The sequence below is a fragment of the Salvelinus alpinus genome, chromosome 14 (genome assembly GCF_045679555.1).
Source record: "Salvelinus alpinus chromosome 14, SLU_Salpinus.1, whole genome shotgun sequence".
In the NCBI taxonomy this organism is placed as follows: domain Eukaryota; kingdom Metazoa; phylum Chordata; class Actinopteri; order Salmoniformes; family Salmonidae; genus Salvelinus; species Salvelinus alpinus.
The window spans coordinates 11,470,659-11,498,141 of NC_092099.1; the positions used below are offsets into that span (position 1 = coordinate 11,470,659).

A 27,483-nucleotide genomic window follows, 5' to 3' on the forward strand; every position below is an offset into this window, starting at 1 on the left:
ATTGCCAAGGAACTGAAGATCTCGTACAACGCTGTGTAATACTCCCTTCACAGAACAGCGCAAACTCAAAGCTGTAACCGCAGCCAAAGGTGCTTCTACAAAATATTGACTCAGGGGTCTGAATTCTTACAGTGCATTTTGAATCATCAATCTACACACAATACCTCATAATGACAAAGCGAAAAGGGTTCGATTTTTTAGCAAATGTATATTTAAAAAAACAGAAATACCTTATTTATATAAGTACTCAGACCCTTTGCTATGAGACTAAAAATTGAGCTCAGGTGCATCCTGTTCCCATTGATCATCCTTGAGATGTTTCTACAACTTGATTGGAGTCCACCTGTGGTAAATTCAGGTGATTGGACATGATTTGGAAAGGCACACACCTGTCTATATAAGGTCCCACAGTTGACAGTGCATGTCAGAGCAAAAACAAAGCCATGAGGTCGAAGGAACCGCCGTAGAGCTCCAAGACATGATTGTGTCGAGGCACAGATCTGGGGAAGGGTACCAAAATGTCTGCAGCATTGAAAGGTCCCCAAGAACAAAGTGGTGGTAACCAAGAACCCGATGGTCACTGTAACAGAGCTCCAGCGTTCCCCTGTGGAGATGGGAGAACCTTCCAGAAGAACAACCATCTCTGCAGCACTCCACCAATCAGGCTTTTATGATAGAGTAGCCAGATGGAAGCCACTCCTCAGTAAAAGGCACATGACAGCCCACTTGGAGTTTGCCAAAAGGCCCCTAAAGACTCTCAGACCATGAGGTACTAGATTCTCTGGTCTGATGAAACGAAGATTGAACGCTTTGGCCTGAATGCCAAGCGTCACGTCTGGAGGAAACCTGGCACCATCCCTATGGTGAAGCATGGTGGTGGCAGCATCATGCCGTGGAGATGTTTTTCTCCAACAGGGACTGGGAGACTAGTCAGGATCGAGGGAAAGATGAACGGCGCAAAGTACTGAGAGATCCTTGATTAAAATCTGCTCCAGAGCGCTCAGGACTTCAGACAAGCACACAGCCAAGACAATGCAGGAGTGGCTTTGGGACAAGTCTTAATGTCCTTGAGTGCCCCAGCCAGAGCCCGGACTCGAACCCGATCGAACATCTCTGGAGAAATCTGAAAATAGCAGTGCAGCGACGCTCCCCCATCCAACCTGACAGAGGTTGAGAGGATCTGCAGAGAAGAATGGGAGAAACTCCCCAAAGTCAGGTGTGCCAAGCGCGTAGCGTCATATCCAAGAGGACTCAAAGCTGCAATCGCTGCCAAAGGTGCTTCAACAAAGTATTGAGTAAAGGGTCTGAATACTTATGGAAATGTGATTTTTTTTTGCAAACATTTCTAAAAACCTGTTTTTTCTTGTCATTCTTTGTCATTATTATGTGGACATTGATGAGGGATAAAAAAAAAAACATCTATTTTAGATTAAGGCTGTAAACATAACAAAATGTGGAAAAAGTCAAGGGGTCTGAAAACTTTCTGTATTTACTGTATGTAAATTAGATATTTCTGTATTTAATTTTAAATAAATGTGCAACATTTTCTAAAAACATGTTTTCACTTTGGGGTGGATATTGCTTACATCCGCTATGACAGGCTCATTGTCCACCCTCCCTCCCTCCCAGAAGCCTGGAAGGGATGAGAGAGCCAAGCCTATGGGTTCGTAGCTTCAACCCTGCAGAGCGCACACACACCAATTGATTAATGGACTGCTGAATGTATATTGTTTTCTCTTGCTTTGTGTGCTCTTTTCCATATTATGTCTATCTCTGATAAGCTACCCAGGAAAGGGCTGAAAATAGCCCATATTAATATATGTAGCCTTAGAAATAAGGTTCATGAAATCATTAACTTGCTAACATCAGATAACATTCATATATTAGCCATTTCTGAGACTCACTTTGATGATACAGTAGTAGCAATACAAGGATATAACATCTATAGAAGAGACAGAAAGGGAAAGTCAGTTGTACAAATGCTTATGGGGAAGGTGTTGCTGTATATATTCAGAGCCATATCCCTGTAATGCCTATAGAAGATCTTATGTCAAGTGTTATTGAAGTGTTGTGGTTGCAGGTTCACTTGGCACATTTAAAGCCTTTTCGTTTGGGGTGTTGCTATAGGCCACCAAGTGCTAACAGTATCTAAATAATATGTGTGAAATGCTTGATAGTATATGTGACGTAAACAGAGAGGTCTACTTTCTTGGGGACCTGAATATTGACTGGTTTTCATCAAGCTGTCCACTCAAGAGAAAGCTTCTCACTGTAACCATTGCCTGTAATCTGGTTCAGGTTATTAACCTACCAGGGTGTTTACAAACACAACAGGAACAAGATCATCCACATTTATACTAACACTGTAGAACTTTGGATGCAGTGATCACAATATAGTGGCTACATCCAGGAAAGCCAAAGTTCCAAAAGCTGGGCCTAAAATAGTGTATAAGAGATCATACAAAATATTATCTGCATGATGTTAAACATATTTGTTGGTCTGATGTGATTAATAAGGAGCATCCAGATGCAGCACCTGATGAATTTATGATTATTGATAAACATGCACCTGTTAAGAAACTGACTGTTAGAACTGTTAAGGCTCCATTGATTGATGAGGAATTGAACAACATTTTACATTTACATTTAAGTCATTTAGCAGACGCTCTTATCCAGAGCGACTTACAAGTTGGTGCATTCACCTTATGATATCCAGTGGAACAACCACTTTACAATAGTGCATCTAACTCTTTTAAGGGGGGGGGGGGGGGGGGGGGTTAGAAGGATTACTTTATCCTATCCTAGGTAACAACTGTATGGTTGAAAGAGATGGGGGCAAAAGAAGTGGCTAATAAGTCTGGCTGCACATCTGACTGGTTGACTTACTGCAAATTGAGAAATTATGTGACTAAACTCAACAAAAAGAACAAGAAACTGTATTATGAAGCTAAGATCAATGATATAAGGAATGGTTGGAAAATGACGGGCAGAAAGACAAATTGAACTCCATCTTTCATCGACTCAGATGGCTTATTCGTCACACAACCATTTGATGTTGCCAATTATTTTAATGATTACTTTATTGGCAAAGTGGGCAAACTTAGGCAGGGAATGCCAACAACAAACAGTGAGCCATCGCATTCATGCATAAAAAAACGAATGAAATATGAAATAAAAGCATTGCAAGTTTGAATTTTGTAAAGTTAGTGTGGGAGACGTGGAATAATTATTGTTATCGATCAATCAATAACGACAAACCTCCTGACATTGACAACAGATGGAAAGCTACTGAGGATGGTAGCTGACTCTATAGCAACTCCTATCTGTCATATCTTTAATCTGAGCCTAGAGAAAAGTGTTTGTCCTCAGGCCTGGAGGGAAGCCAAAATCATTCCACTACCCAAGAGTGGTGAAGCAGCCTTTACTGGTTCTAACAGCAGACCTATCAGCTTGCTGCTAGCTCTTTGCAAACTGTCGGAAAAAATGGTGTTTGACCAAATACAATGCTATTTCTCTGTAAACAAATTAACAGACTTTCAGCATGCTTATAGAGAAGGGCACTCAGCATGTACTGCACTGACACAAATTACTGATGATCGGTGGAAAGAAATTGATAATAAGAAGATTGTGGGAGCTGTACAGTTAGATTTCAGTGCAGCCTTTGATACTATTGACCATAACATGTTGTTGAAAAAATATACAGTTGAAGTTGGAAGTTTACATACACTTAGGTTGGAGTCATTAAAACTTGTTTTTCAACCACTCCACAAATGTCTTGTTAACAAAGTATAGCTTTGGCAAGTCGGTTAGGACATCTACTTTGTGCATGACACAAGTAATTTTTTCAACAATTGTTTACAGACAGATTATTTCACTTATACATCAATGTATCACAATTCCACTTGGTCAGAAGTTAACATACACTAAGTTGACTGTGCCTTTAAACAGCTTGGAAAATTCCAGAAAATGATGTCATGGCTTTAGAAGCTTCTGATAGGCTAATTGACATCATTTGAGTCAATTGGAGGTGTACCTGTGGATGTATTTCAAGGCCTAGCTTCAAACTCAGTGCCTCTTTGCTTGACATCATTGGAAAATCAAAAGAAATCAGCCAAGACCTCAGAAAAAAAATTGTAGACGTCCACAAGTCTGGTTCATCCTTGGGAACAATTTCCAAACGCCTAAAGGTACCACGTCCATCTGTACAAACAATAGTACGCAAGTATAAACACCATGGGACCACGCAGCCGTCATACCGCTCAGGAAGGAGACGCGTTCTGTCTCCTAGAGATGAACGTACTTTGGTGCGAAAAGTGACCGTGTGAAGATGCTGGAGGAAACAGATACAAAAGTAGCTATATCCACACTAAAACTAGTCCTATATTGACATAACCTGAAAGGCCGCTCAGCAAGGAAGAAGCCACTGCTCCAAAACCGCCACAAAAAAGCCAGACTATGGTTTGCAACTGCACATGGGGACAAAGATTGTACTTTTTGGAGAAATGTCCTCTGGTCTGATGAAACAAAAATAGAACTGTTTGGCAATAATGACCATCGTTATGTTTGGAGGAAAAAGGGGAGGCTTGCAAGCCGAAGAACACCATCCCAACCCGTGAAGCACAGGGGTGGCAGCATCATGTTGTGGGGGTGCTTTGCTGCAGGAGGGACTGGAGGACTTCACAAAATAAATCGCATCATGAGGAAGGAAAAATATGTGGATATATTGAAGCAAAATCTCAAGACATCAGTCAGGAAGTTAAAACTTCTTATGGCTGCAATCCCGCTACCGGGATCGATATGACAACAGCCAGTGATAGTGCAGGGCGCCAAATTCAAACAACAGAAATCTCGTAATTAAAATTCCTCAGACATTCATGTGTCCTATATCATTTTAAAGGTAATCTTGTTGTTAATCCCACCAACGTGTCCGATTTCAAATAAGATTTTCAGCGAAAGCACTACAAACGATTATGTTAGGTCACCACAAAAACACAATAAGCACAGCCATTTTCCCAGCGAAAGATAGCTTTCACAAAAAACAGAAATAGAGATAAAATGAATCACTATCCTTTGATTATCTTCATCAGATGACACTCATAGGAGTTCATTTTACACAATACATGCATGTTTTGTTTGATAAAGTTCGTATTTATATCAAAAAATCTGAGTTTACATTGGCGCGTTAGATTCACTAGTTGCAAAAACATCAGGTGATTTTGCATAGCCACATCGTTTCAACAGAAATACTTATCATAAATGTAGATGATAATACAAGTTATACACATGGAATTATAGATATACCTCTCCTTAATGCAACTGCTGTGTCAGATTTCTAAAAAACTTTACGGAAAAATAAACCATGCAATAATCTGAGACGGAGCTCAGAACAATAGCCAAATTAGCCGCCATGTTGGACTCATGATACAAAAAAAATAATACATGATACATGTTTCCTTACCTTTGATGAACTTCATCAGAATGCAGTCCTAGGAATCCCAGGTCCACAATAAATGCTTGATTTGTTCGATAATGTCCGTTATTTATGTCCAATTAGCTACTTTCGAATTGTTTACCAAACGCCCTAACCAAAGTCTCAAAGCGCGTCCACTATAACGTGACGAAATGTCCAAAAGTTCCGTTACAGTCAGTAGAAACATGTCAAACGATGTACTGAATCAATCTTTAGAATGTTAACATACATCTTGAATAACGTTCCAACCGGAGAATTACATCGACTTCAATTGACCGATGGAACGGAGCTCACTCTCACGTGAACGCGCCAGTTCAATGCGTGGGCACCTCATGCAAGTGATTACTCATTCCTGTCTCCTTCGGCCCCCCTTCACATTAGAGTCATCAGACAAAGTTCTATTGACTGTTGACATCTAGTGGAAGCCATAGGAAGTGAAAACCCATCCATATCTCTCTGTATTTTCAATGAGAGCTTGGTTGAAAATCTGGCACCCCCAGAAAATATCCAAACAGGAAGTGGAACTTCTCAGGTTTTTGCCTGCCATATGAGTTCTGTTATACTCACAGACATAATTCAAACAGTTTTAGAAACTTCAGAGTGTTTTCTATCCAATACTAATAATAATATGCATATATTAGCAACTATGACATAGGAGCAGGTCGTTTACTCTGGGCACCACTGTGCACCTTTCATCCAAGCTACTCAATACTGCCCCTTCAGCCATAAGAAGTTAATGCTTGGTCGCAAATGGGTCTACCAAATGGACAATGACCTCAAGCATACTTCCAAAATTGTGGCAAAATGGCTTAAGGACAACAAAGTCAAGGTATTGGAATGGCCATCACAAAGCCCTGACCTCAAACCTATAGGAAATGTGTAGGCAGAACTGAAAAAGTGTGTACGAGCAAGGAGGCCTACAAACCTGACTCAGTTACACCAGCTCTGTCAGGAGGAATGGGCCAAAATTCACCCAACTTATTGTGGGAAGCTTGTGGAAGGCTACCCGAAACATTTGACCCAAGTTAAACAATTTAAAGGCAATGCTACCAAATACTAATTGAGTGTATATAAACTTCTGACCCACTGGGAATGTGATGAAAGAAATAAAAGCAGAAATAAATAATTCTCTCTACTATTATTCTGACATTTCACATTCTTAAAATAAAGTGGTGATCCTAACTAACCTAAGACAGATACTTTTTACTTGGATTAAATGTCAGGAATTGTGAAAAACTGAGTTTAAATGTATTTGTCTAAGGTATATGTAAACTTCTGACTTCAACTGTATGTGTTATGGCTTTTCAACCTCTAATATAACTCAAAGGGTTTTCTTTAATGGAAGCTTCTCTATTGTCAAACATGTAAAGTGTGGTGTACCACAGGGCAGCTCTCTAGGCCCTCTACTCTTTTCTATTTTTTACCAATCACCTACCACCGGCATTAAACAAAGCATGTGTGTCCATGTATGCTGATGATTCAACCATATACGCATCAGCAACCACAGCTATGAAGTCACTGAAACCCTTAACAAAGAGTTGCAGTCTGTTTTGGAATGGGTGGCCAGTAATAATCTGGTCCTGAACATCTCTAAAACTAAGAGCATTGTATTTGGTACATATCCTTCCCTAAGTTCTAGACCAATTACTTGGTGTTACCTTAGATTGTAAACTGTCATGGTCAATACATATAGATTCAATGGTTGTAAAGATGGGGAGAGGTATGTAATAAAGAGATGCTCTGCTTTTTTGACACCACACTACAAAATGCAAGTCCTGCTCCTAGTTTTGTCGTATCTTGATTATTGTCCAGTCGTGTGGTTGAGTGCTGCAAGGAAAGACCTAGTTAAGCTGCATTTGGCTTAGAACAGAGCGGCATGTCTTGCTTTTCATTGTAATCAGAGGGCTGATATAAATACTATGCATGCCAGTCTCTCTTGGCTAAGAGTTGAGGAGAGACTGACTGCATCACTTATTTTTATAAGAAACATTAATGTGTTGAAAATCCCAAATTGTTTGCATAGTCAACTTACACACAGCTCTGACACACATACAGTGGGGAGAACAAGTATTTGATACACTGCCGATTTTGCAGGTTTTCCTACTTACAAAACATGTAGAGGTCTGTAATTTTTATCATAGGTACACTTCAACTGTGAGAGACGGAATCTAAAACAAAAATCCAGAAAATCACATTGTATGATTTTTAAGTAATTAATTAGCATTTTATTGCATGACATAAGTATTTGATACATCAGAAAAGCAGAACTTAATATTTGGTACAGAAACCTTTGTTTGCAATTACAGAGATCATACGTTTCCTGTAGTTCTTGACCAGGTTTGCACACACTGCAGCAGGGATTTTGGCCCACTCCTCCATACAGACCTTCTCCAGATCCTTCAGGTTTCGGGGCTGTCGCTGGGCAATACGGACTTTCAGCTCCCTCCAAAGATTTTCTATTGGGTTCAGGTCTGGAGACTGGCTAGGCCACTCCAGGACCATGAGATGCTTCTTACGGAGCCACTCCTTAGTTGCCCTGGCTGTGAATCGGGTCGTTGTCATGCTGGAAGACCCAGCCACGACCCATCTTCAATGCTCTTACTGAGGGAAGGAGGTTGTTGGCCAAGATCTCGCGATACATGGCCCCATCCATCCTCCCCTCAATACGGTGCAGTCGTCCTGTCCCCTTTGCAGAAAAGCATCCCCAAAGAATGATGTTTCCACCTCCATGCTTCACGGTTGGGATGGTGTTCTTGGGGTTGTACTCATCCTTCTTCTTCCTCCAAACACGGCGAGTGGAGTTTAGACCAAAAAGCTCTGTTTTTGTCTCATCAGACCACATGACCTTCTCCCATTCCTCCTCTGGATCATCCAGATGGTCATTGGCAAACTTCAGACGGGCCTGGACATGCGCTGGCTTGAGCAGGGGGACCTTGCGTGCGCTGCAGGATTTTAATCCATGACGGCGTAGTCTGTTACTAATGGTTTTCTTTGAGACTGTGGTCCCAGCTCTCTTCAGGTCATTGACCAGGTCCTGCCGTGTAGTTCTGGGCTGATCCCTCACCTTCCTCATGATCATTGATGCCCCACGAGGTGAGATCTTGCATGGAGCCCCAGACCGAAGGTGATTGACCGTCATCTTGAACTTCTTCCATTTTCTAATAATTGCGCCAACAGTTGTTGCCTTCTCACCAAGCTTGCCTATTGTCCTGTAGCCCATCCTAGCCTTGTGCAGGTCTACAATTTTATCCCTGATGTCCTTACACAGCTCTCTGGTCTTGGCCATTGTGGAGAGGTTGGAGTCTGTTTGATTGAGCGTGTGGACAGGTGTCTTTTATACAGGTAACGAGTTCAAACAGGTGCAGTTAATACAGGTAATGAGTGGAGAACAGGAGGGCTTCTTAAAGAAAAACTAACAGGTCTGTGAGAGCCGGAATTCTTACTGGTTGGTAGGTGATCAAATACTTATGTCATGCAATAAAATGCAAATGAATTACTTAAAAATCATACAATGTGATTTTCTGGATTTTTGTTTTAGATTCCGTCTCTCACAGTTGAAGTGTACCTATGATAAAAATTACAGACCTCTACATGCTTTGTAAGTAGGAAAACCTGCAAAATCGGCAGTGTATCAAATACTTGTTCTCCCCACTGTACCTACCCCACCAGACATGCCAACAGGGGTCTTTTCACAGTCCCCAAATCCAGAACAAATTCAAGAAAACGTACAGTATTATATAAAGCCATTATTGCATGGAACTCCGTTCCATCTCATATTGCTCAAATGAACAGCAAACCTGGTTTCAAAAAACAGATAAAGCAACACCTCACGGCACAACGCCTCTCCCCTGTTTGACCTAGATAGCGTGTGTGTATGTATTGATATGTAGGCTACTTCTGCCTTTAAAAAATGTTTGATGTAGTTCTGTCCTTGAGCTGTTCTTGTCTATTTATGTTTTGTATTATGACATGTTTCATGTCAACCCCAGGAAGAGTAGCTGCTGCTTTTGCAACAGCTAATGGGGATCCTAATAAAATACCAAATTATCAAAATAATGGGGTATTGTGTGCAGCTGGGTTTGAAAATAAATATGTTTAATCCATTTTGAATTCAGGCTGTAACGCAACAAAATGTGGAAAATGTCAAGGGGTGTGAATACTTTCTGAAGGCACTGTACATGCAAAATGACTAACTTGGATGTAATGGATATGAAGGACCTAACAGTGCTCTGCAAACTTTATTATCTTAAGCCTTGTGGTATCACTGTGCTACTCAATCAACCAACACTACCATCAACTCTATTCCAAAAAGAATCCCTTTCCACAACCGTCCTTTTCCCCTGTAGTTCTAAGGAAGCACAGGAAGCAAGGGTGTCCACAGCATCTCAGAATAGGAACAAGGGATGTTTTAGGTCCAAATCAACAAAACAAAGGAAATTCGGGACAGGAGACAAAGGAATGTCCTATGGACAATAACAAGAGGTTCGTCAGATACCCACTGAGGCGGCTAACAATAGCCAGTCATTTCACAACATGTACTCCTAGAAAGCACACCGACTCTTCTAGATCTTTAACTCTGCATTGTTGGAAAAGGACCCGCAAGTAAGCATTTCACTTACACCTGTTGTTTTTGAAGCATGTGACAAATATAATTTTATAACTAGACGAAATCCCTACGGCAACCACTGTGCTCCTTTGTTAAGTTGCTATGGATGGGCTGTGTTCGAAAGAGCATAATGGTGCTCATTGTTGGGCTAAATGTGACACATTGTGACCCCTAAGTTCAACTCTATAAACTTCTGTGGTATGCTCTCTCTATTTAACACTAAAGTTTCATTAGAACAATGGATACCTGTACGTAAATTAAAGTTACATGACAAGTGTCAAACCTACCACCTTTCAACACTACATCAAAATCTAATTACAATTCCATATACACAACATTAGACCACGCTAGAGAGCCTCCATGAAAGTCGTAACTGAACTGCTTTTACGTTTGTCCTGGAAAGCAGGGAAGCATTAGCTACTATCACAGAGTGTGAGCAGCATGTTGAAGTGAAAACCTTTTGAGAGAATTGCCATCATTATACCTAAAACCTGTGATGTAAGTGGAGACGGATATTGTACCGAGGTAAAATGTCAAGTGTTCTTCAGGGGCAAAATGTTCCCCTAGCTGTCAAATGACCAACCTGCCTCGAATCCTAGTGACAACCAACACCTCCCTCTACAGGTAGGACTAAGACATGTTGTCTGGAAACAAAATGCTTCCAAGTTCGGAAAAATCCTGCAGTGCCTGTAGCAGGTGAAACAACGGTAAACATTTGCTGCGGGTATATTCATATCAAATCTTTCCACAGCTCTGACATTGAATGAGAGATACAAAGAAGTGACATTACCATGCTGCCAAATAAAACAACAGTAACACCTTTTTTTTTTAAACAAGGAGGACCAAGACAATCGTAAGATTTCGTTCTATTGAACATGCCATCACATTAAACGCATTGTACTTTTACAAACAGTCCATTGGTCCTTCTTGTTTTTGTTGACCAAATATCACCTTCATTCTATAAAGATCTACTAGTATATCTGTCCTTTATTCAACAGTAAAATGGTTGATGCCCTTACCTTTCCCTGTGGGGAAGAAGCACTCCATCTCCACGCTGCTGCGGGAGTGGGAGATACAGAGGGCCGAGCTGGGCACCAGGCCCTCCTGAGGGGGGCTACGGTCGGTGGTTCGGACCAGACACCAGCCGGGGCGGTCACTGGGCCTCTCCAGCAACTCCACCGTCTGACCCGTCTGGAGGCTGAGCTCGCTGGAACAACCTGCTGTGAAGTCCTGCAGCACCACCGTCAACTCACAGCCCCCGGAGAGCTGAGAGAGAGAACAGTGAGTTATATAGTCTTTAAAACAAGGCGGGTCTTTCGCACAAATAATACTATTATCATGGCAGAGAAAAGGAAAGAGCTCACAGCTCAGCTTGTTTTTATGCATATGCCCATAGCACTCCATTAAACTAATATCTGAATACACTTCACTGTCATAACCACACAGGGCTTTTTACAATTTTTATTTAACTAGGCAAGTCAGTTAAGAACTAATTCTTATTTACAATGACGGCCTACCGGGGAACAGTGGTTTAACTGCCTTGTTCAGGGGCAGAACGACAGATTTTCCTTTGTCACCTTGTCAGCTCGGGGATCCGATCCAGCAACCTTTCGGTTACTGGCCCAACACTTTAAACACTAGGCTACCTGCTTGACCTACACTGGAACCTGAGCTGTAAGCTTTCCAGGGAATAGGGTGCCATGTGGGACAGCTTATGATAATCATCACAATGATGAGTGAAAAGGTTAGATGCACAAAGATCATGCTCCCCCAACAGTTACCCTCTCACCATTACCAACAACAGCATTTTGTATGGGTATGATATTTAATCCTATAACTTTTTAAATCCTCATTATTCACAATTCATTAATGATTATCCGCAATCATGGTAGCATCCACTATAATGAAGTGTTCAGAAACATATTCTATTCTTATTTACAATAAAAGTGACTCCAAAATGATACAATACATTATTTACCATTCATTTATATTGGGCACAACATAGCAGAAACACAACCAAAACAAATTGAAAATGCATCCAACAAATTTGTAGAGTCACAAGCTTGATGTAGTCATTTAATATTAGAAATATGGGACCAAATACTAAACCTTTGACAATATACACTAAGTGAATTTGTCCAAATACGTATACCTTTAAGTGGGGGGACTAGATACATAAAGTGATTTCATTTCTACGATAAAACGGTAAAACAGATAAGTATAATAATAACCTCAAATAAAAGGTGACATTCTGTACTGTCACCTCATAAAACATTTGATCTCAAATCCAAAATGATGGAGTATAGCGCCAAATTAAATATTTTAGCTTCTCTGTCCAAATAAATATGTAGGAGAGTGTATCAGTTCAACACAGTTGACCTCATCGTGAACTCATTATCAGTATCAGAGATCAGCTTAGTTTCTAGAAAGAGAAGTCATGCCGTCATATTTAGCAGGTTAGCAGTGTTAGTCACAAATCTTGTTCTGGAGGCAGCTCTGCAGAGTGATCACTAGCTGGCACAGCCACAAAGTCTTAAAATCAGACTTTAAATCTAACCCTAATGCCTAAACCTAACCTTAAATTAAGACCAAAAAGCACATTTCTGTTTTCATAAATGTTTACAATATAGTCATTTTTTACTTTGCAGCTGGCACATCTAGTGGAAATCGCTCAGATCAGCCTTCAAGGCAAGATTCAACCTGCTCATATTTACACCAACTAAATGACTCAACTGGATGGTATTATATGACTATGTTAGTGAAGTGTGGTAATAAACGGACGCATATAGACTATATCTCATAGTCGTCTGGTGATTATGGCTGAGTCTCAAAAATAGCGACCCCGTTTGACCAGGGCCCATAGAGGTCTGGGTCAAAGTAGTGCACTATATAGGGAATAGGGTGCCATTTGGGACGCACACTATGGGAACTCTACATGAGGAAACGGTTGTAGCACTATACCAGTTTGATCGATGAGAGTCATAAATGACTGCAGGCTCCCAGTTATGAGGAAATCCCTAGTCCTCTATGATTATTAATGTTCTCTGGCTGAGGAAGATTATCTCTGGTTTCACAATCATCATCAAGCTAGGAGCCAATTGGAAGTCAGTAAATCTCCCACCTTGCACCTTGGGAAATGAAAATAGGATAGGATCAATCCTCAGGCTGTCACTTACAGTCAACTCAACACTTCCTCATCTGCTCAGACGCTCTACTCTGCTCAGACGCTCTACTCTGGTACCATATTCATAGCACACAATGACTACATCAAACTTGTGACTCGACAAACTTGTTGGATGCATATTCTGTTCGTTTTGGTAGTGTTTCAGATTATTTTGTGCCCAAAATAAATGAATGGAAAATAGTGTTATTTTGAAGTCACTTTTAATGTAAATAAAAATAGATTCTAGACTCTTCTACATTAATGTGGATACTACCATTATTATGGATAACCGTGAATAATGTGAATGAGAAAGATAGACCAAATACTAAACTTTTTACTACTTTCATACCCAAGTGAATTTGTCCCAATACTTTTGGTCCCCTAAAATGGGGGGGGGGGGGACTATGTACAAAAAGTGCTGTAATTTCTAAAAAGGTTCACCTGATATGGATGAAAATATCTTCAAACTACAGCTGACAGTCTGCACTCGTATCATTTCAAATACAAAGTGCTGGAGTACAGAGCCAAAACAATAAAAATGTGTAAATGTCCCAATACTTTCGGAACTCACTGTATATCAAGACAGACCACCCACAGCTTTCTGGAAGCATCATCAGGCTATGCATCACTCGCTACATTGTCCCCCCCCCATTTCCATATTCCCATTTCTGACCACTGAGGATCACTGAGCCAAAACACGTGCTTCATTAAAGAGCTCACTATTATTAGAATTGTCACTGTAAGCCCCAGTTAAGTTACATGGACATGGCAAACAAAGACTGTTTTCAAGGGCAAAACACTTAAGTCTATTACATTGTCTATTACATTGTCTAAATTAACATTGCCATGCTCAATGGAAATTCTTTATTGACATAGGGTTTTAGAGTCCAGGAAGAAGCTTAATTTGTGTCCGGGAAACCGGCCCACAGAGTTCAATGGTATATCTGCCTGACTGCAGAATCCAATACACACCTCTCAGCTCAACAGGCTGACTAATATGCCCACAGCATTGATAAGAGGCATGAGTCATGTCCGAACGCTACCATCATAACAGTTCACACCCAGTGCATAATGGGACAAAGTTCACAGAGTCAACAGAAAGCTCTGGGTTAAAGTTGACCATAGGTAGAGATCTAGGATCAGTTTCTAACCTTAACCATTAGTTGGGAAATGCAAAACTGACCAAAGATCAACATCTAGGGGAAACTTCACCCTACTCCCCAGGGGTGAAAGTAGATTTTATTTCTTACCGCTACGAGACCTACTACATTTTTTATGGGTCTCATATATATAGATATAGAATCCCTATTCATTTTATATGATCTCTGTCGGCCCAGTAAAGATTTGCCGTGGAACTTTGATCATGTATTACATTTTAACGTGGCATAAACACAACCAGTCTTGATGTTTTCATCTGATTGTCAAACAATCACTTCAAAAAGCGCTCCTATTGGCTACCCGCGCCTGTTCGTCCAGTCACAAAATAATTACAGCATTCAAACAGTGCACTGTGCACCCGCAATTTGATGAATGGAAAGAGACATCGGTTACAGAAACCTAAACTCTTTCGCCGATTCTCATTAGGCCCACTACACTTGTAGCCTGAATTGATGTGTCCACTGCTGTACGCGCGCATCTTGTTCTCGGCCACTTACATCCGACTTGGCAAAATGTTTGTGTTCTGGTTGAACCACAATGCAATTTGGAGTGTCAAGTCAATTCGGTCATTTTCATGCAGCTGACCTGCAGCAGGCTAATGTTAAACAATGGTGCAATTGCCTATAGTTTTCTTTGCATTTTGTTTTTATTACTGTGATAGGCTCACGTTTTACCGGGACGCTGTACCTGACCGGCCTACTTTACCCCTGCCCCATTGGCCCTGAGAGCAGAGGTAACTCTGCGAGGTGCACGCTTGACCATCTGGTCAGAGGTAACGCTGCAAAGTACATGGTTGGCCATCTGGTCAGAGGTAACTCTGCAATGTACATGGTTGGCCATCTGGTCAGAGGTAACTCTGCGAGGAGCATGGTTGGCCATCTGGTCCCAGCTGTAAAATCCATGAGTGCAAGTGGGGCTCAGACAGCCTGGGCCTCTCCTCTTCCTGTCTACCTGTATTTCACTTAATACTCCAGCATGATGTCATGTATGTTTACTCTCAGCAGGCAGGCAGGCCAGAGCACCACCTCAGTGTCTGTCCTTACAGGATCCAGCCTGAAGTTTCCCCTGGGTACAGATCTAGGATCAACGTCCTCTCCCCCAAGCCTAACCTTAACCATTAGTGGGGGAAATACGAACTGACCCAAGATCAGTGTTTCACAACATGTGAATAATGCCTATAAGATTCTCTCAACGTATTTTATAGGAGACAGCTAGCTGCAGGATCTGTCTTTCACCCTCTCTCCTAAATCAAACAACAACCTCCCTGTGTTCCAAAGCCAACATCAGTGAACTGACCTCTCATTAAGTGGTGTCTTACATTGAAAATTCTACAAAAACAAACAGCCTGCAGAAGTATCCCTCGTTACTATAGTGATAAATACTTGTTCGTTAATACATCCCATAATTGTTTTGTGGTGGGCTTTGTACCATCAGTTGGTTTCATACTGGCGAGCAGCACAACAGACCTCCACATGATTAATTCTGTCCAATTAGTAGAATAACAACTAACAGTAACTCAGCCTAATTATCGTCGTGACCGTAATAAAATATGATTGGAGCTGGACAGTTAAGGGGGATCACAGTATGCATACATTGAAGGACACAAGGCCAGATTCATGTGAAACACCTTGAGGGAGACTGTTTCATGGCCATTGTAAAAGAGACTAAATAAAAACAAACATTTCATGATGGCATGCAACAATAAGATCCCTTAATTGGGTCTAAAAAGTTCCTATTTTAACCTCTCCAGCAAAGCCACCTGGAAAAATAGCGACGTGTTATGAGCCAGGGATAACACACTGTGGTAGAATCGTGTGGGTGTCAGTGACGAATCTTCCAAAACAATAAGGGTGTGCCCTCTGTTTTCAAGAGTCACAAAAAACAAGGGCTGAGTCCCACATGGCACCATATTCCCTATTTCATGCACTACTTTTGACCAGGGCCCATACAGCTCTGGTCAAAACTAGTGCACTACATTGGGAATTAGGGTGCCATTTGAGACAGGTCCACGGAGTAGGTGTTAAAGCATTATATTTAAACTCCACTTCATTTTATGGCAAATAAAACCAACTTTTGTTTGAGACATTACCCCATTTGGAAAAGCCCAAAACATTGAGACCCAAGTCAAAAGCATAAATACACTCTTCAAATGTCTTCAAATCTCCATAAATAACCCACTGAGGACAACATTTGGCTCAGTGTGTTGAGATGCAGAGGGAGACAGTGAGTGAGTGAGTGAGTGAGTGAGTGAGTGAGTGAGTGAGTGAGTGAGTGAGTGAGTGAGTGAGTGAGTGAGTGAGTGAGTGAGTGAGTGAGTGAGTGAGTGAGTGAGTGAAGGAGTGAGAGAGTGAGAGAGTGAGAGAGTGCGTGAGTAAGAGAAACAGTGAGTGCGTGAGTGAGTGTGAGAGAGAGAGAACCCAGTCTGGGTCTGAATAGCGTGGATGTCAGAGCCGTGCCGACTAAGGGGAACAGGAAATTGTAAAGTGTCTGAGTTTCCAGGGCTGTGGCGGAACCTATCCAAGACTAACGTTTCGTCATCATAGGGCCTTAATATTAAAAGGAGCTGCAACGTTTTGAATTATGTCACCTAGGCATAGGCGTTTGGGTGAAGACAGAGGAGAAACAGATAAATAATTATAACCCACCAAATGATCACAGCAATGCGAGTGACGTCCATTTTTCATTTGTTAATTAGCTGAATGAATGATAAACACTCCGCAAGTCAAGCTGTGATAATCAACTACTGTGCCAGTGACTATTCTGCAATATTGTTCAAAGGGAGGTCATTGCAAGCCAAGCAACTTCTCTATAGTATGATAAGAATCAGTGCAAACATTCACAATTAATAATCATAACAGCAATACTGAACATCTCCATGTTCCATGTGCAACGTTTTGACAATGAGTACTAAAAGTTAAGTAAATCAAGGTCTTCTGAATGCAAATAGCACCCTATTTCCTAAGGGAACTGGTTAAAAGTAGTGCACTGAATAGGGTGTCATTTGGGACATGGATGGAGGCTTTACAATACAATGGAGCTGACATGACATGAGCCCTCTGTCCCCCAGCACAGTTTTGTCCATGAAATGTCAGCAGCTGTTGGGTCTAAGCTGCAGCAAGCAGCAGATGTGGCCGGCGTCGTCTCATCTCGCCCATTGTCCCAAATGGCACCCTATTCCCTATATAGCGCACTACTTTTGACCAGAGCCCCTCTGTGTAGGGAATAGGATGCCATTTGGGACGCAGCCCCTCATCTCCCCTCGACACCATCTGCACGGTATCAGGTCTCAGGTCACCTCCACCAGGGTTGGAGACAGGGCCCGTTGCTAAGAGATCTCCAGGACAGCCAGAGATGAGGTCGAGCCTCTCCCAAGGTACACACGTCAAATAATGCTCACTCAGGGTCGTATTCATTAGGACACACCACCACAAAACGTTTTGCAACAAAGGGTTTCGTATTGGACAAGTTCAGGTAGTCCTTCCCTATTCCATTTTCTTCCATTTGTTGCCTCATGAATAAAACCCTGGTTAGGATGGCCACCGGCCACAGTCTGTTTGATGGAGATTGCTTTTCCTCGTGGGTGTTTTGATACATTTTTATTATGATTCAGAAGCAAGGCTGGGAGTCCATGAAGAACAAATGTAACACATAAGCCTACAAATGATGTACAATTGACAGACTAAATATATTCAAACTTAACTGAATTGGAACTTAAGACAATTAGAGTTGAAAGAATATACATTTGGGGGGGGGGGTAAATGCGATACTCAGCACTGCTGGAGTGAACAAGGCTTTTTTAGTAGCGTTGAGTAGGGCTGTGACGGTCATGGAATTGAAGAAATAGAATAGAATAGAACGGGCGTACGCATTTAAGTCAATGATGGCATAATGGGTGGACTGGCGGCCATTGCGAGTGAACCCATAGGATCAAATCAGAAAGTAAAATATGCGGTGTGATTTGTTGATTCAACAAGAGATACTTTTGAGAAGATGGGGAAACTCCATTGGAATATTATTAACGGCCATTGTGTACGTTGCCCATGAGTAATCAATGGGCCGCCTGGTGCATTCTGGGAAGTTATAAAAATACTGTCAAATCACCCAGTTTACTGTTCCCAAGTATTCCCACAAAATATAGACATTTGTGATTGTTATTTTCAAGGCATGAAATTATTGTTATTTTAAAATACAATCTCTTTTTGGGCTTAGTTGTTCTGGTCCCCCGACCATCCACGCCGTCAAAAATCGGCATGCGGTGGGGCTTCCCGAGTGGCGCAGCGGTCTAAGGCACTGCATAGCATTGCTAGTGGCGTCACTACAGATCCTGGTTCGATCCCGGGCTGTGTCGCAGCCGGCAGCGTCCGGGAGACCCATGAGGGGGCGCACAATTGGCCCCAATTGGCCGAGTTAGTGGAGGGTTTGGCCGGCAGGGATGTCCTTGTCCCATCGCGCTCTAGCGACTCCTGTGGCAGGCCAGGGGGCATGCACGCTGACATGGTCGCCAGTTAGACGGTGTTTCCTCCGACACATTGGTGCGGCTGGCTTCCGGGTTAAGCGAGCAGTGTGTCAAGCAGCTTGGCAGGGTCGTGTTTTTCAGACGGCGCATGGCTCTCGACCTTCGCCTCTCCCGAGTCCGTATGGAAGTTGCAGCGATGGGATAAGACTGTAACTACCAATTTGATATCACGAAAACGGGGTAAAAAATACAATAAATAAATAAATCAAACAATGGCCTGCGGCTGAATCTAGATACTTATCCCTGTTTTACAGTCAATTTTTGCTCAGTAAACTTGGGGGGCCAAATAAAATCACTCGCGGGCCATAGTATGACCTAATTTTTAATGCCAGCCGAGCCTTCCTTGTGTTTCAGTCATAAAGACATACCCGTCTGCTGCATACTCATCTCAACACAGCCTCAATCCTCATTCTCTTAGTCAGACTATATGAACACAGACCTGGGTTAAAATGCTATTTGAAATCTGGAGCGTTTGCTTTAGCCTGCCTGGAGTGCCAGGTGTGCAGGGTTTACACTAGGAACTTTTCGATCGGTTCCATTGCAACAGGCAAGCTTAATCAAGCACAGATACAGTATTTGAAATTATTTTTTAAAGTATTTGAACCTAGGTCTGCACATACACTCTGTAAAACAGTAGACAAGACAAGCCACTATAGGGTTAATCTACTGCAACCATGTCTTTAGCCAGAGCCAAACATATCCTATAATTCAACATTTTGATCCATTTCTAGAATTTAACTTTTCCTGACCAAGATGGATGTTTTTTTTTGTCATGTTGCTAGGCTGCCAATATCCATAATTCTATGTTCAGAACTGCACAGTGAGTCAGTAAGTACTGTCTCATTGAGGCAGTTTTAATAGCCTGCTTCCTTTGTCGACTGGCCCAGCCAGCCCTCACAGTTTAACCATTAATCTGCTCTACTACTGGGACATGAGGGAGGGAACTCCCTTTCAACACAGCAATGTGCTTCTTCTCAGTGCTCCGGCATAACATTACAGCCATCTGATTTTAGCCACATTAACACATTTCATGTGACTCCAATATGATTCCCATGAATGATATGCCTATGTGGCGAGATCTACATTTTCTCTATTATGGTGAATATGTGGAGAAGCTATACATACCTGTAATATACAGTTTGGACTCTCGTGTGATTCAGACAGTAGAATTACAATCTTAAAGATCAAGATCAAGCTAAACATTAAATCAATAGATTCAACTAATTCATTTGGTATGATTTAAAATTGCACAGCAGACAAGTGCCTGACAACATCTGGCAGGACTCCTTTGAAAATGACAAACGACCCGTAGCCTACACAAAACCTTCTCTAAACGTCAAAGGTCTTTAAAAGATCCAAGGTACTTCGGTAGAGAAGCTAGGGTCTATTACTTACGCGACTGCTCTCCTTGAAAAGTTTAAAGCTCATCCACTTTGGCATGGTGTCTCTTGCTCTGCTCACACTCTCTCTCTGCGCTGCTGTGAGTTAAGCTCAGTTCAAGTAGCTCTGCCTTCTGATTGGTTGAGCCAGACAGGCAGGCACGCAGGCTGTACAGTAGTGTTTGTTATTATGACCCGTCTCTACTACTCATAGTAAGCCTGTGGAACACTGGATACCCCAAGCTGCTGTGATGATCTACACTCTGACAGTATGTGTATTAGGGAATGTGTGTGCTTGCTTGAGGGAAGGAGGGAGGGAGGGAGGGAGGGTGTGGCACCGCTAAACCCAACTTGGCCCAAAGCTGACTCTTGCCTTCAGATGGAGGGAGAGGGAGAGAGAGAGAGACAGAAAAGTAGAGAGAAAGAAAAAAAGAAAGAGCGAGAGAGGGAAAGATGGAGAGAGAGAGCGTATGAGTGAGGGAAATAGAGTGATAGAATAGAGAGAGAACCCTCCTCTCCCATCGGAGGAGCATGAGGCGTCTTGTGACTTATGGATGCAGCGGTGGCGATGGGAGAATAGCTTCATTATATGGTGAGACAGGGGTGGAGGAGTCAACTTTTATTAATGGAGAGAGGCACACAGCCTTGCCTTAGTGAATGAGCAGAGCACAGCAACACATCCATGAGATGTGCAGCATGAGGGACAGAGACCAAACACCCTTGTGAACTATGGGTCGTATTCATAAGTGCATACCGTAGTAAAATGTTTTGCAAAGGAAAACAAAAAACAGCCTTTCCTATAGGACAAGTTCAGGTAATCCCTCCCAGTTTCGGCCCATTTGCTTCCATTTTGTTCCTTGTGAATACGCACGCCCCTGTTGTACACCCAAAATAGTTATAATTTAGAAAACTATTTTCATCATGTATTAATCTACAAGCCAAAAATGTACAAAAAGAGTGTTGTTGTTGGACTTAATACTCTATAATACTCCATGGAGCCATGGGTTGGGTGGATCTACAGGGGAAAGTAGACACCGCTGAAAAATACAAGTTGGAAACAGACGGCAGCAAGACAAGCCCAGGATGCAGCCTAGGTGTGCGTCCCAAATGTCAGCCTATTCCCTATGTACTGCGCTACTTTTTACCAGGGCCCATAGGGAATCCCATAGGGCTCTATACAAAAGTAGTGCACTATAGGGAATAGGGTGCCATTTGGATCGCAGACAAGCTCTTCCAGCTCCATGCAGTGTGAAAAAACAAATCCTCCCTCAGTGGAAGCCACAGCCACTGGGCCATAGCAGTGGGTGCGAGACAGGAGTCTGCATGTGTCTGTGCAGAGTGGCAAACTTTCAGCTTGGATCAGACGAAGGCATTGGAAGGGCTTGGAAAGACCTCAAAACCAAGTCTGTGGAAGAATTGACATGGCTCGGCTTGTGATATAACAACAGAGAGAGAAAAAAAAACTCATGACAGTCAGTCAGTGATACTTAGCCGCTCAAATTAGTTCAGGTTTGGCGTTATGAACTGTGATTTGTACTATCCAGCCTTCCCCTACCTATTCATAACAGCATGAGCAACATCGAAATATAGCTTATCGGACTTGCAATAAACTATAAGGGAGCTCCAGCACTGAGCCTTCCAAGAAGAAAGCCTTCCAAGAAGAGCAACAAGACAACACTCCCAACTCAAGACTGAATGAAATAATATTGTTCTTTAGTTGAGACAACCTCCAAGAGAAAGAAAGCAGTCCTAACTGTCAGGAAGACCTGCAAACAACAGAGGAGAGTAGAAATTGTGTTGTGTTCCAGAGATAAAAACAAGGCAAGAGTTCATGGAAAAACACACGAGACGAAGCCCAGAAAGGACATACACAAACTAACAAACACACACACACACACACACACAAGGCTGTTCCATAAACTTCCCTCACATCAAACCCATTCATCACCAGCCCAACTAGGCCATGTCACTTCATTCTAGAGCCCTGTCTGTCTGTTGTGTGTGGCAGAGTGACATTTAGCACTTGGGCAAAGCATGGCATGTGGGTGGACTGTGTGACAAAAGCCTGGTCAGGCCTCCCTTTCTGGCTGCATCCCAAATGGCAACATATTCCCTATTTAGTGCGATACTTTTCACCAGGGACCACGGGGAGGGTCAAAGCGAGATCTTCCATCCAAAAGATAAGACAACAAACAGGCACGACCAGAGACAGCTTCACAACAGAACGCCCATCAGGGTCATGTTCAACAGAGTACAATGTTGTGGAACGTTCAGATAGAAATATGAGGTAGAACAACCATGTCTTTTTGATATGTAGAATAAGGAATCATGTCGGCCCTATTTATTTAATATCTATCTGGAACATTTGACTACTGAACGTGGCCCAGCTTAACTCCCACACTAGCCAGCTGATTCAACACCTTATGCTTGCTTTCAGCTGCACTACAGGGTCAGACAGACTGTTTAAATTAAGACAGAGGAGCTGGCGTGAGATATGGCTCGGAAGACTTACCTCAATCGAGGGATGAGAAATGCGTTGTACTCCGAATTGTCTCATTATCTCAACTGTTACACTGAGAAGATTGAATGACAGGCACTTAAAAACCAGTCGTTCAATCTTCTCTGTGTAACAGTCGGTAGTGATGGGGAAAATAAGCTTCCTGAGGCATTGAGGTTTTCCAGTCAATTGGGTCAAAAAGAGGTTCATTACTCAAGGCTTTGATCAACACAGTGTACACTAGTGGCAGCTGCTGGTCCAAATCATTTAGAACAGCCAAATTATTATAGATAGACTTTTTGTCTTCTACCAAAACAAATCAGGTGGATGTTGGACGAAACGAAGCTTCGGACGTCATTGATCACGTGCTTCTGATAAAGTGATAGAGGCATCGGCATACTGCTTCGAAGTAGTGATTTCGACTCATGCCTTGAAGCTCCAGTATCAAAGGTAACATCACTAACAGTTGGGATAATGGGAGAATACGGTGTACAACACATTTCCCATCCCTGGATTGATGTATATTTTCCAAGCCATATCTCGCGCCAGCGTCTTAATTTAAGCAAATGGCCTGTCCGACCCTGTAGTGCTGCTGTAAGCAAGCGTAAGGCATCGGATTTGCTGGCTACTCCCATTCCAACAATACAGTGTCTTCTAGCTCAAGAGACACCATTTAGCTGCAAAATAGTTTGAAATGAGCCTTACTTTGATTTCATATGGTCCTTCATATGCTGAGTGAGGGCACATGCCCGCACAAAACCTTAACACACTTTTCATAGTTTTACATGATTGTTGTCTAACCTACTAGCATCTACATGGGGAGTCTAATCTCTAATGCCAGGCCACAGCCCCTGCTGCAAACATAAGAGAGGCCAGGGAAACCCTGTTTGTCAATCACCTCTACATCATGTGACCTACAGGGGGCAGAGCTAGGGAGGAGTCAATTGGCCAGACTGACCACATTGCAGATACGTGCCAGGTGTCATGATGCTACGATAAGTGTTTAACATATCAGCTAACCGCATCACATGATTCAGCAATTGTATTCCCGACTGTGCAGTCGAAGACGCGGCACACCACCATTGGTTTATGTAATGCAATGTCAGCAATGCACAGTGCCTTCAGAAAGTATTCAAACCCCTTGACTTATAACACATTTTGTTGTGTTATAGCCTGAATTCAAAATTCTACACACAATACCCCATTAAAAAAAAAGTGAAAACATGTAAAGACATTTTTGCAAATGTACTGAAAATGAAATACATTTGTATTCACACCCCTGAGTCAATAATTTGTACATGCATCCTTTTCACTCTGTCAATTAGGTTAGTATTGTGGAGTAACTACAATGCTGTTGATCCATCCCCAGTTTTCTCCTATCACAGCCATTAAACTCTGTAACTGTTTTAAAGTCAGCATTGGCCTCATGTTAGGAAGGATCCTTGTATCTTTGTAGTGACTGGGTGTATTGATACACCATCCAAAGTGTAATTAATAACTTTACCATGCTCAAAGGGATATTCAATGTCAGCTTTTTTATTTATTTTTATTTTTTATTACCCATCAACCAATAGGTGCCCTTCTTGGAAAACATTGGTAATCCTTCCTAGTTTGGACATTGGAAAACCTCCCTGGTCTTTGTGGTTGAATCTGTGTTTGAAAGTCACTGCTCGACTGAAGGACCTTACAGATAATTGTATGTGTGGGATACAGAGATGAGGTAGTCATTAAAAAATTATATTATTAAACACAATTATTGCAGCTTATTAGGTGACTTGTTAAGCACATTTTTACTCCTGAACTTATTTAGGCTTGCCATAACAAAGGGGTTGAAATCTTACTGACTGAAGACATTTCAGCTTTTCATTTTTAATTAATTGGTAATAAAAAAATTAAAAAAACACAATTCAACTTTGACATTATGGGGTATTGTGTGTAGTCCATTGACAAAAAGAACAATTGAATCCATTTTAAATTCAGGCTGTAACACAACAAAATGTGGAAAAAGTCAAAGAGTGTGAATAATTTCTGAAGGCACTGTAGGTGACCGATATCACTGTAACATTTTGTTTGTTTGATGCAATACACATCCCACAATTGTGAAATATGTGTGATGGTAATATCTTGTGTAGCCCTATTGGGAATAGAAGAGATGTTCCTGACGTCCTCCTACCTTATCACTGTCCACAGTGTTTTGGGAGGTCCTGGAGGCGATGGAGATGGTGTCTGGCTGGCTGCTGCCGTCACCCTGGCTGTCTACATCCTCACCAGCATCCCTGGACACACACACACACACACACACACACACACACACACACACACACACACACACACACACACACACACACACACACACACACACACACACACACACACACACACACACACACACACACACAGAGAGAGAGAGTTAAAAGGGATGTGTCTCATCACTGTCTGTCTTGATGTATCTTATCTTTAGCCATCCTAATTTAAAAGACGGACCAAATCAAATAGAATGAGCCATACTGATCTATCAAATATGATTATTGTTTATTTGATTATTGTTTATTCTTCCAGGTGTTGCTTATGTGGGTGCCTGCCATTGCAGAGTGATGGGCCTGCTCACCTCTTGCTGTTGTTGCGTGGCTTGGCAGGGGTTTTGGGCATGTGGATGGGCTCCTTCAGCGCCCCCTTGAGGTGGATGATCCTCTCCTGGATCACCTCCCGGATGTTCTTGATCCATTCCTGCTTTGCTTCAATACTGGACGCCTGGGGAGGAGAGTGAGACACACCACATCACATTGATTGACCTTTTTGGATCCTCTGGCCTCTGTCACTTGAAGTTCACGAGAAGGTGTTGGCGTATAAAGGAGAAAAACTGCACTGTAACCCTGAAGCTGTTGCTGTGTAAATGATGCTTTCTGCAAGGCATGGCCCTTACAGGCCTAGTCTTTAGGCAGACTATATTATATGTCGCCTTTAATGGCTCTCAATGTCCTGAAAAATCTTGAAGATCAGTAGAAGGCAGCTTTAAGAGACCTGGGCCCGTATTCACAAAGCGTCTCAGAGTAGGAGTGCTGATCTAGGATCAGGTCCCCCCTGTCCATATAATCATATTCATTATGATCTAAAAGGGAAAACTGCCCTAAACTATCTTCAGGAATCAGTAGATGCCTTTGTGGACCTACCTTGAGGACAGTCTTGTTGTCAGATGAGGGGGTCCTTCCAGCCCACAGGGCAAACTTACATGGGTCCCCTTCAATGTGCTCTGTCACGCCCAGTTCTGATGTCTGGAGATGGAGAACAACAAGTTCTTAAACACTGTTTTCAAATGTGGAACATCCCTTGGAACATCCCAAATCATGTGTTCAGTATACCATTGAATATCATTTAAAACCCCCCAATAGCAATGTTCCCTTTATGATAAGGAGATGGCATTTAAGAGGCACATTAAGATATGGTCATAGTAAATCCCATCCAACTTTCCTCTTTGTCCCTGTGGACTGTAGTCCTTGGGTCCTAGCTGGTTGCGTGTCCCAAATGGCACCCTATTCCCTATATAGTGCACTAATTATGACCAGGGCCCATATGGCTCTCTCCATAAAGGCAAATAGGGTGCCATGTGGGAAGCAACCTGGAACAGCTGCTATTGGACACGCACATATGCATTCATAATTCATGCTTTAATTCAGGACTGAGACCAGTCCATCTGCTCTGGGTTTCATGTATTCAACACCTGCCTCGTTGTGTTCTCCCTCCACAGCTTCCTCTAAAACACCCTGAAACACTGTAGCCTATTATACAAGCGGGCAATTAACACGTATACCGTAGTCCTGTCCTGCTTACACATAATCTACATCTTAGTCATTTAGCAGACACTCAACTGAGAGTGACTTTATTGAAATAAGAAGGCAAGAATATCTACATATGAGCGTCATACGAATCGTAGCCCACAATAGCACAAATACTCTGCGCACCCATCCAACGTACGCACGCGGGCACGCAGGCACGCGCACACGAAGGGGGCTTTACATCTCATCCAAGGCTGGATGCAGATCAAAGGGAATGGGTTGGCTAACCTCTTGGCCCACAGTGTGGAGCAAACATCTCCACTGGTTAAAAGCACCTGCCTTTCTGATCCAACTCACCAGGACTCCCCAGGACACATGCAAGGCATCACATCGTTATAGTATTATTAGGTTCACAGCTTGGCCAGCTGGATGACACAATATCTATATGAAAACACCAGCACTGTCTTGAGAAAATGCCCTTGAAAAGCTGGAACGCCAAATTACTATACGTGACCAGTCTCATTCCTCAGATCTCAAGTCAAGTGCAGCTTCATTCCTTTCAATTGGACCTCTGACTTGAACTTTAACTGTAGAGCAGGTAGGAGAGGAGGGGAGAGGAGAAAAGAGACAAGGAGAGGAGAGGAGAAAAGAGGAGAAGAGAAAAGAGATGAGGACAGGAGAAGAGGCGAGGAGATGAGAAAAGAGGCGAGGAGAGGAGAAAAGAGGCGAGGTGAGGAGAAAAGAGGAGAGGAGAAAAGAGACAAGGAGAAGAGAGGAGAAAAGATGTGAGGAGAGGAAAGGAGAAAAGAGACAAGGAGAGGAGAAAAGAGGCGAGGAGAGGAGGAAAGAGACAAGAAGAGGAGGAGAGGAGAGGAGAGGAGAGGAGAGGAGAGGAGAGGAGAGGAGAGGAGAGGAGAGGAG

General features: G+C 42.4%; 1 protein-coding gene across 4 annotated transcripts in view; it reads right to left on the reverse strand.

The window, feature by feature from the left end:
• LOC139538416 (kalirin-like) overlaps positions 1 to 27,483 on the reverse strand; it is a 301,849-nt gene that overhangs the window by 59,278 nt on the left and 215,088 nt on the right. For all 4 annotated transcript variants that reach the window (XM_071340411.1, XM_071340413.1, XM_071340412.1 and 1 more), the window contains exons 31-34: positions 25,960 to 26,061; positions 25,398 to 25,540; positions 24,963 to 25,065; positions 11,096 to 11,342 (exon numbers count right to left, since the gene is read on the reverse strand). In XM_071340411.1, coding sequence (XP_071196512.1) covers positions 11,096 to 11,342; positions 24,963 to 25,065; positions 25,398 to 25,540; positions 25,960 to 26,061 — 595 coding nt within the window. The remainder of the gene's footprint in view (positions 1 to 11,095; positions 11,343 to 24,962; positions 25,066 to 25,397; positions 25,541 to 25,959; positions 26,062 to 27,483) is intronic.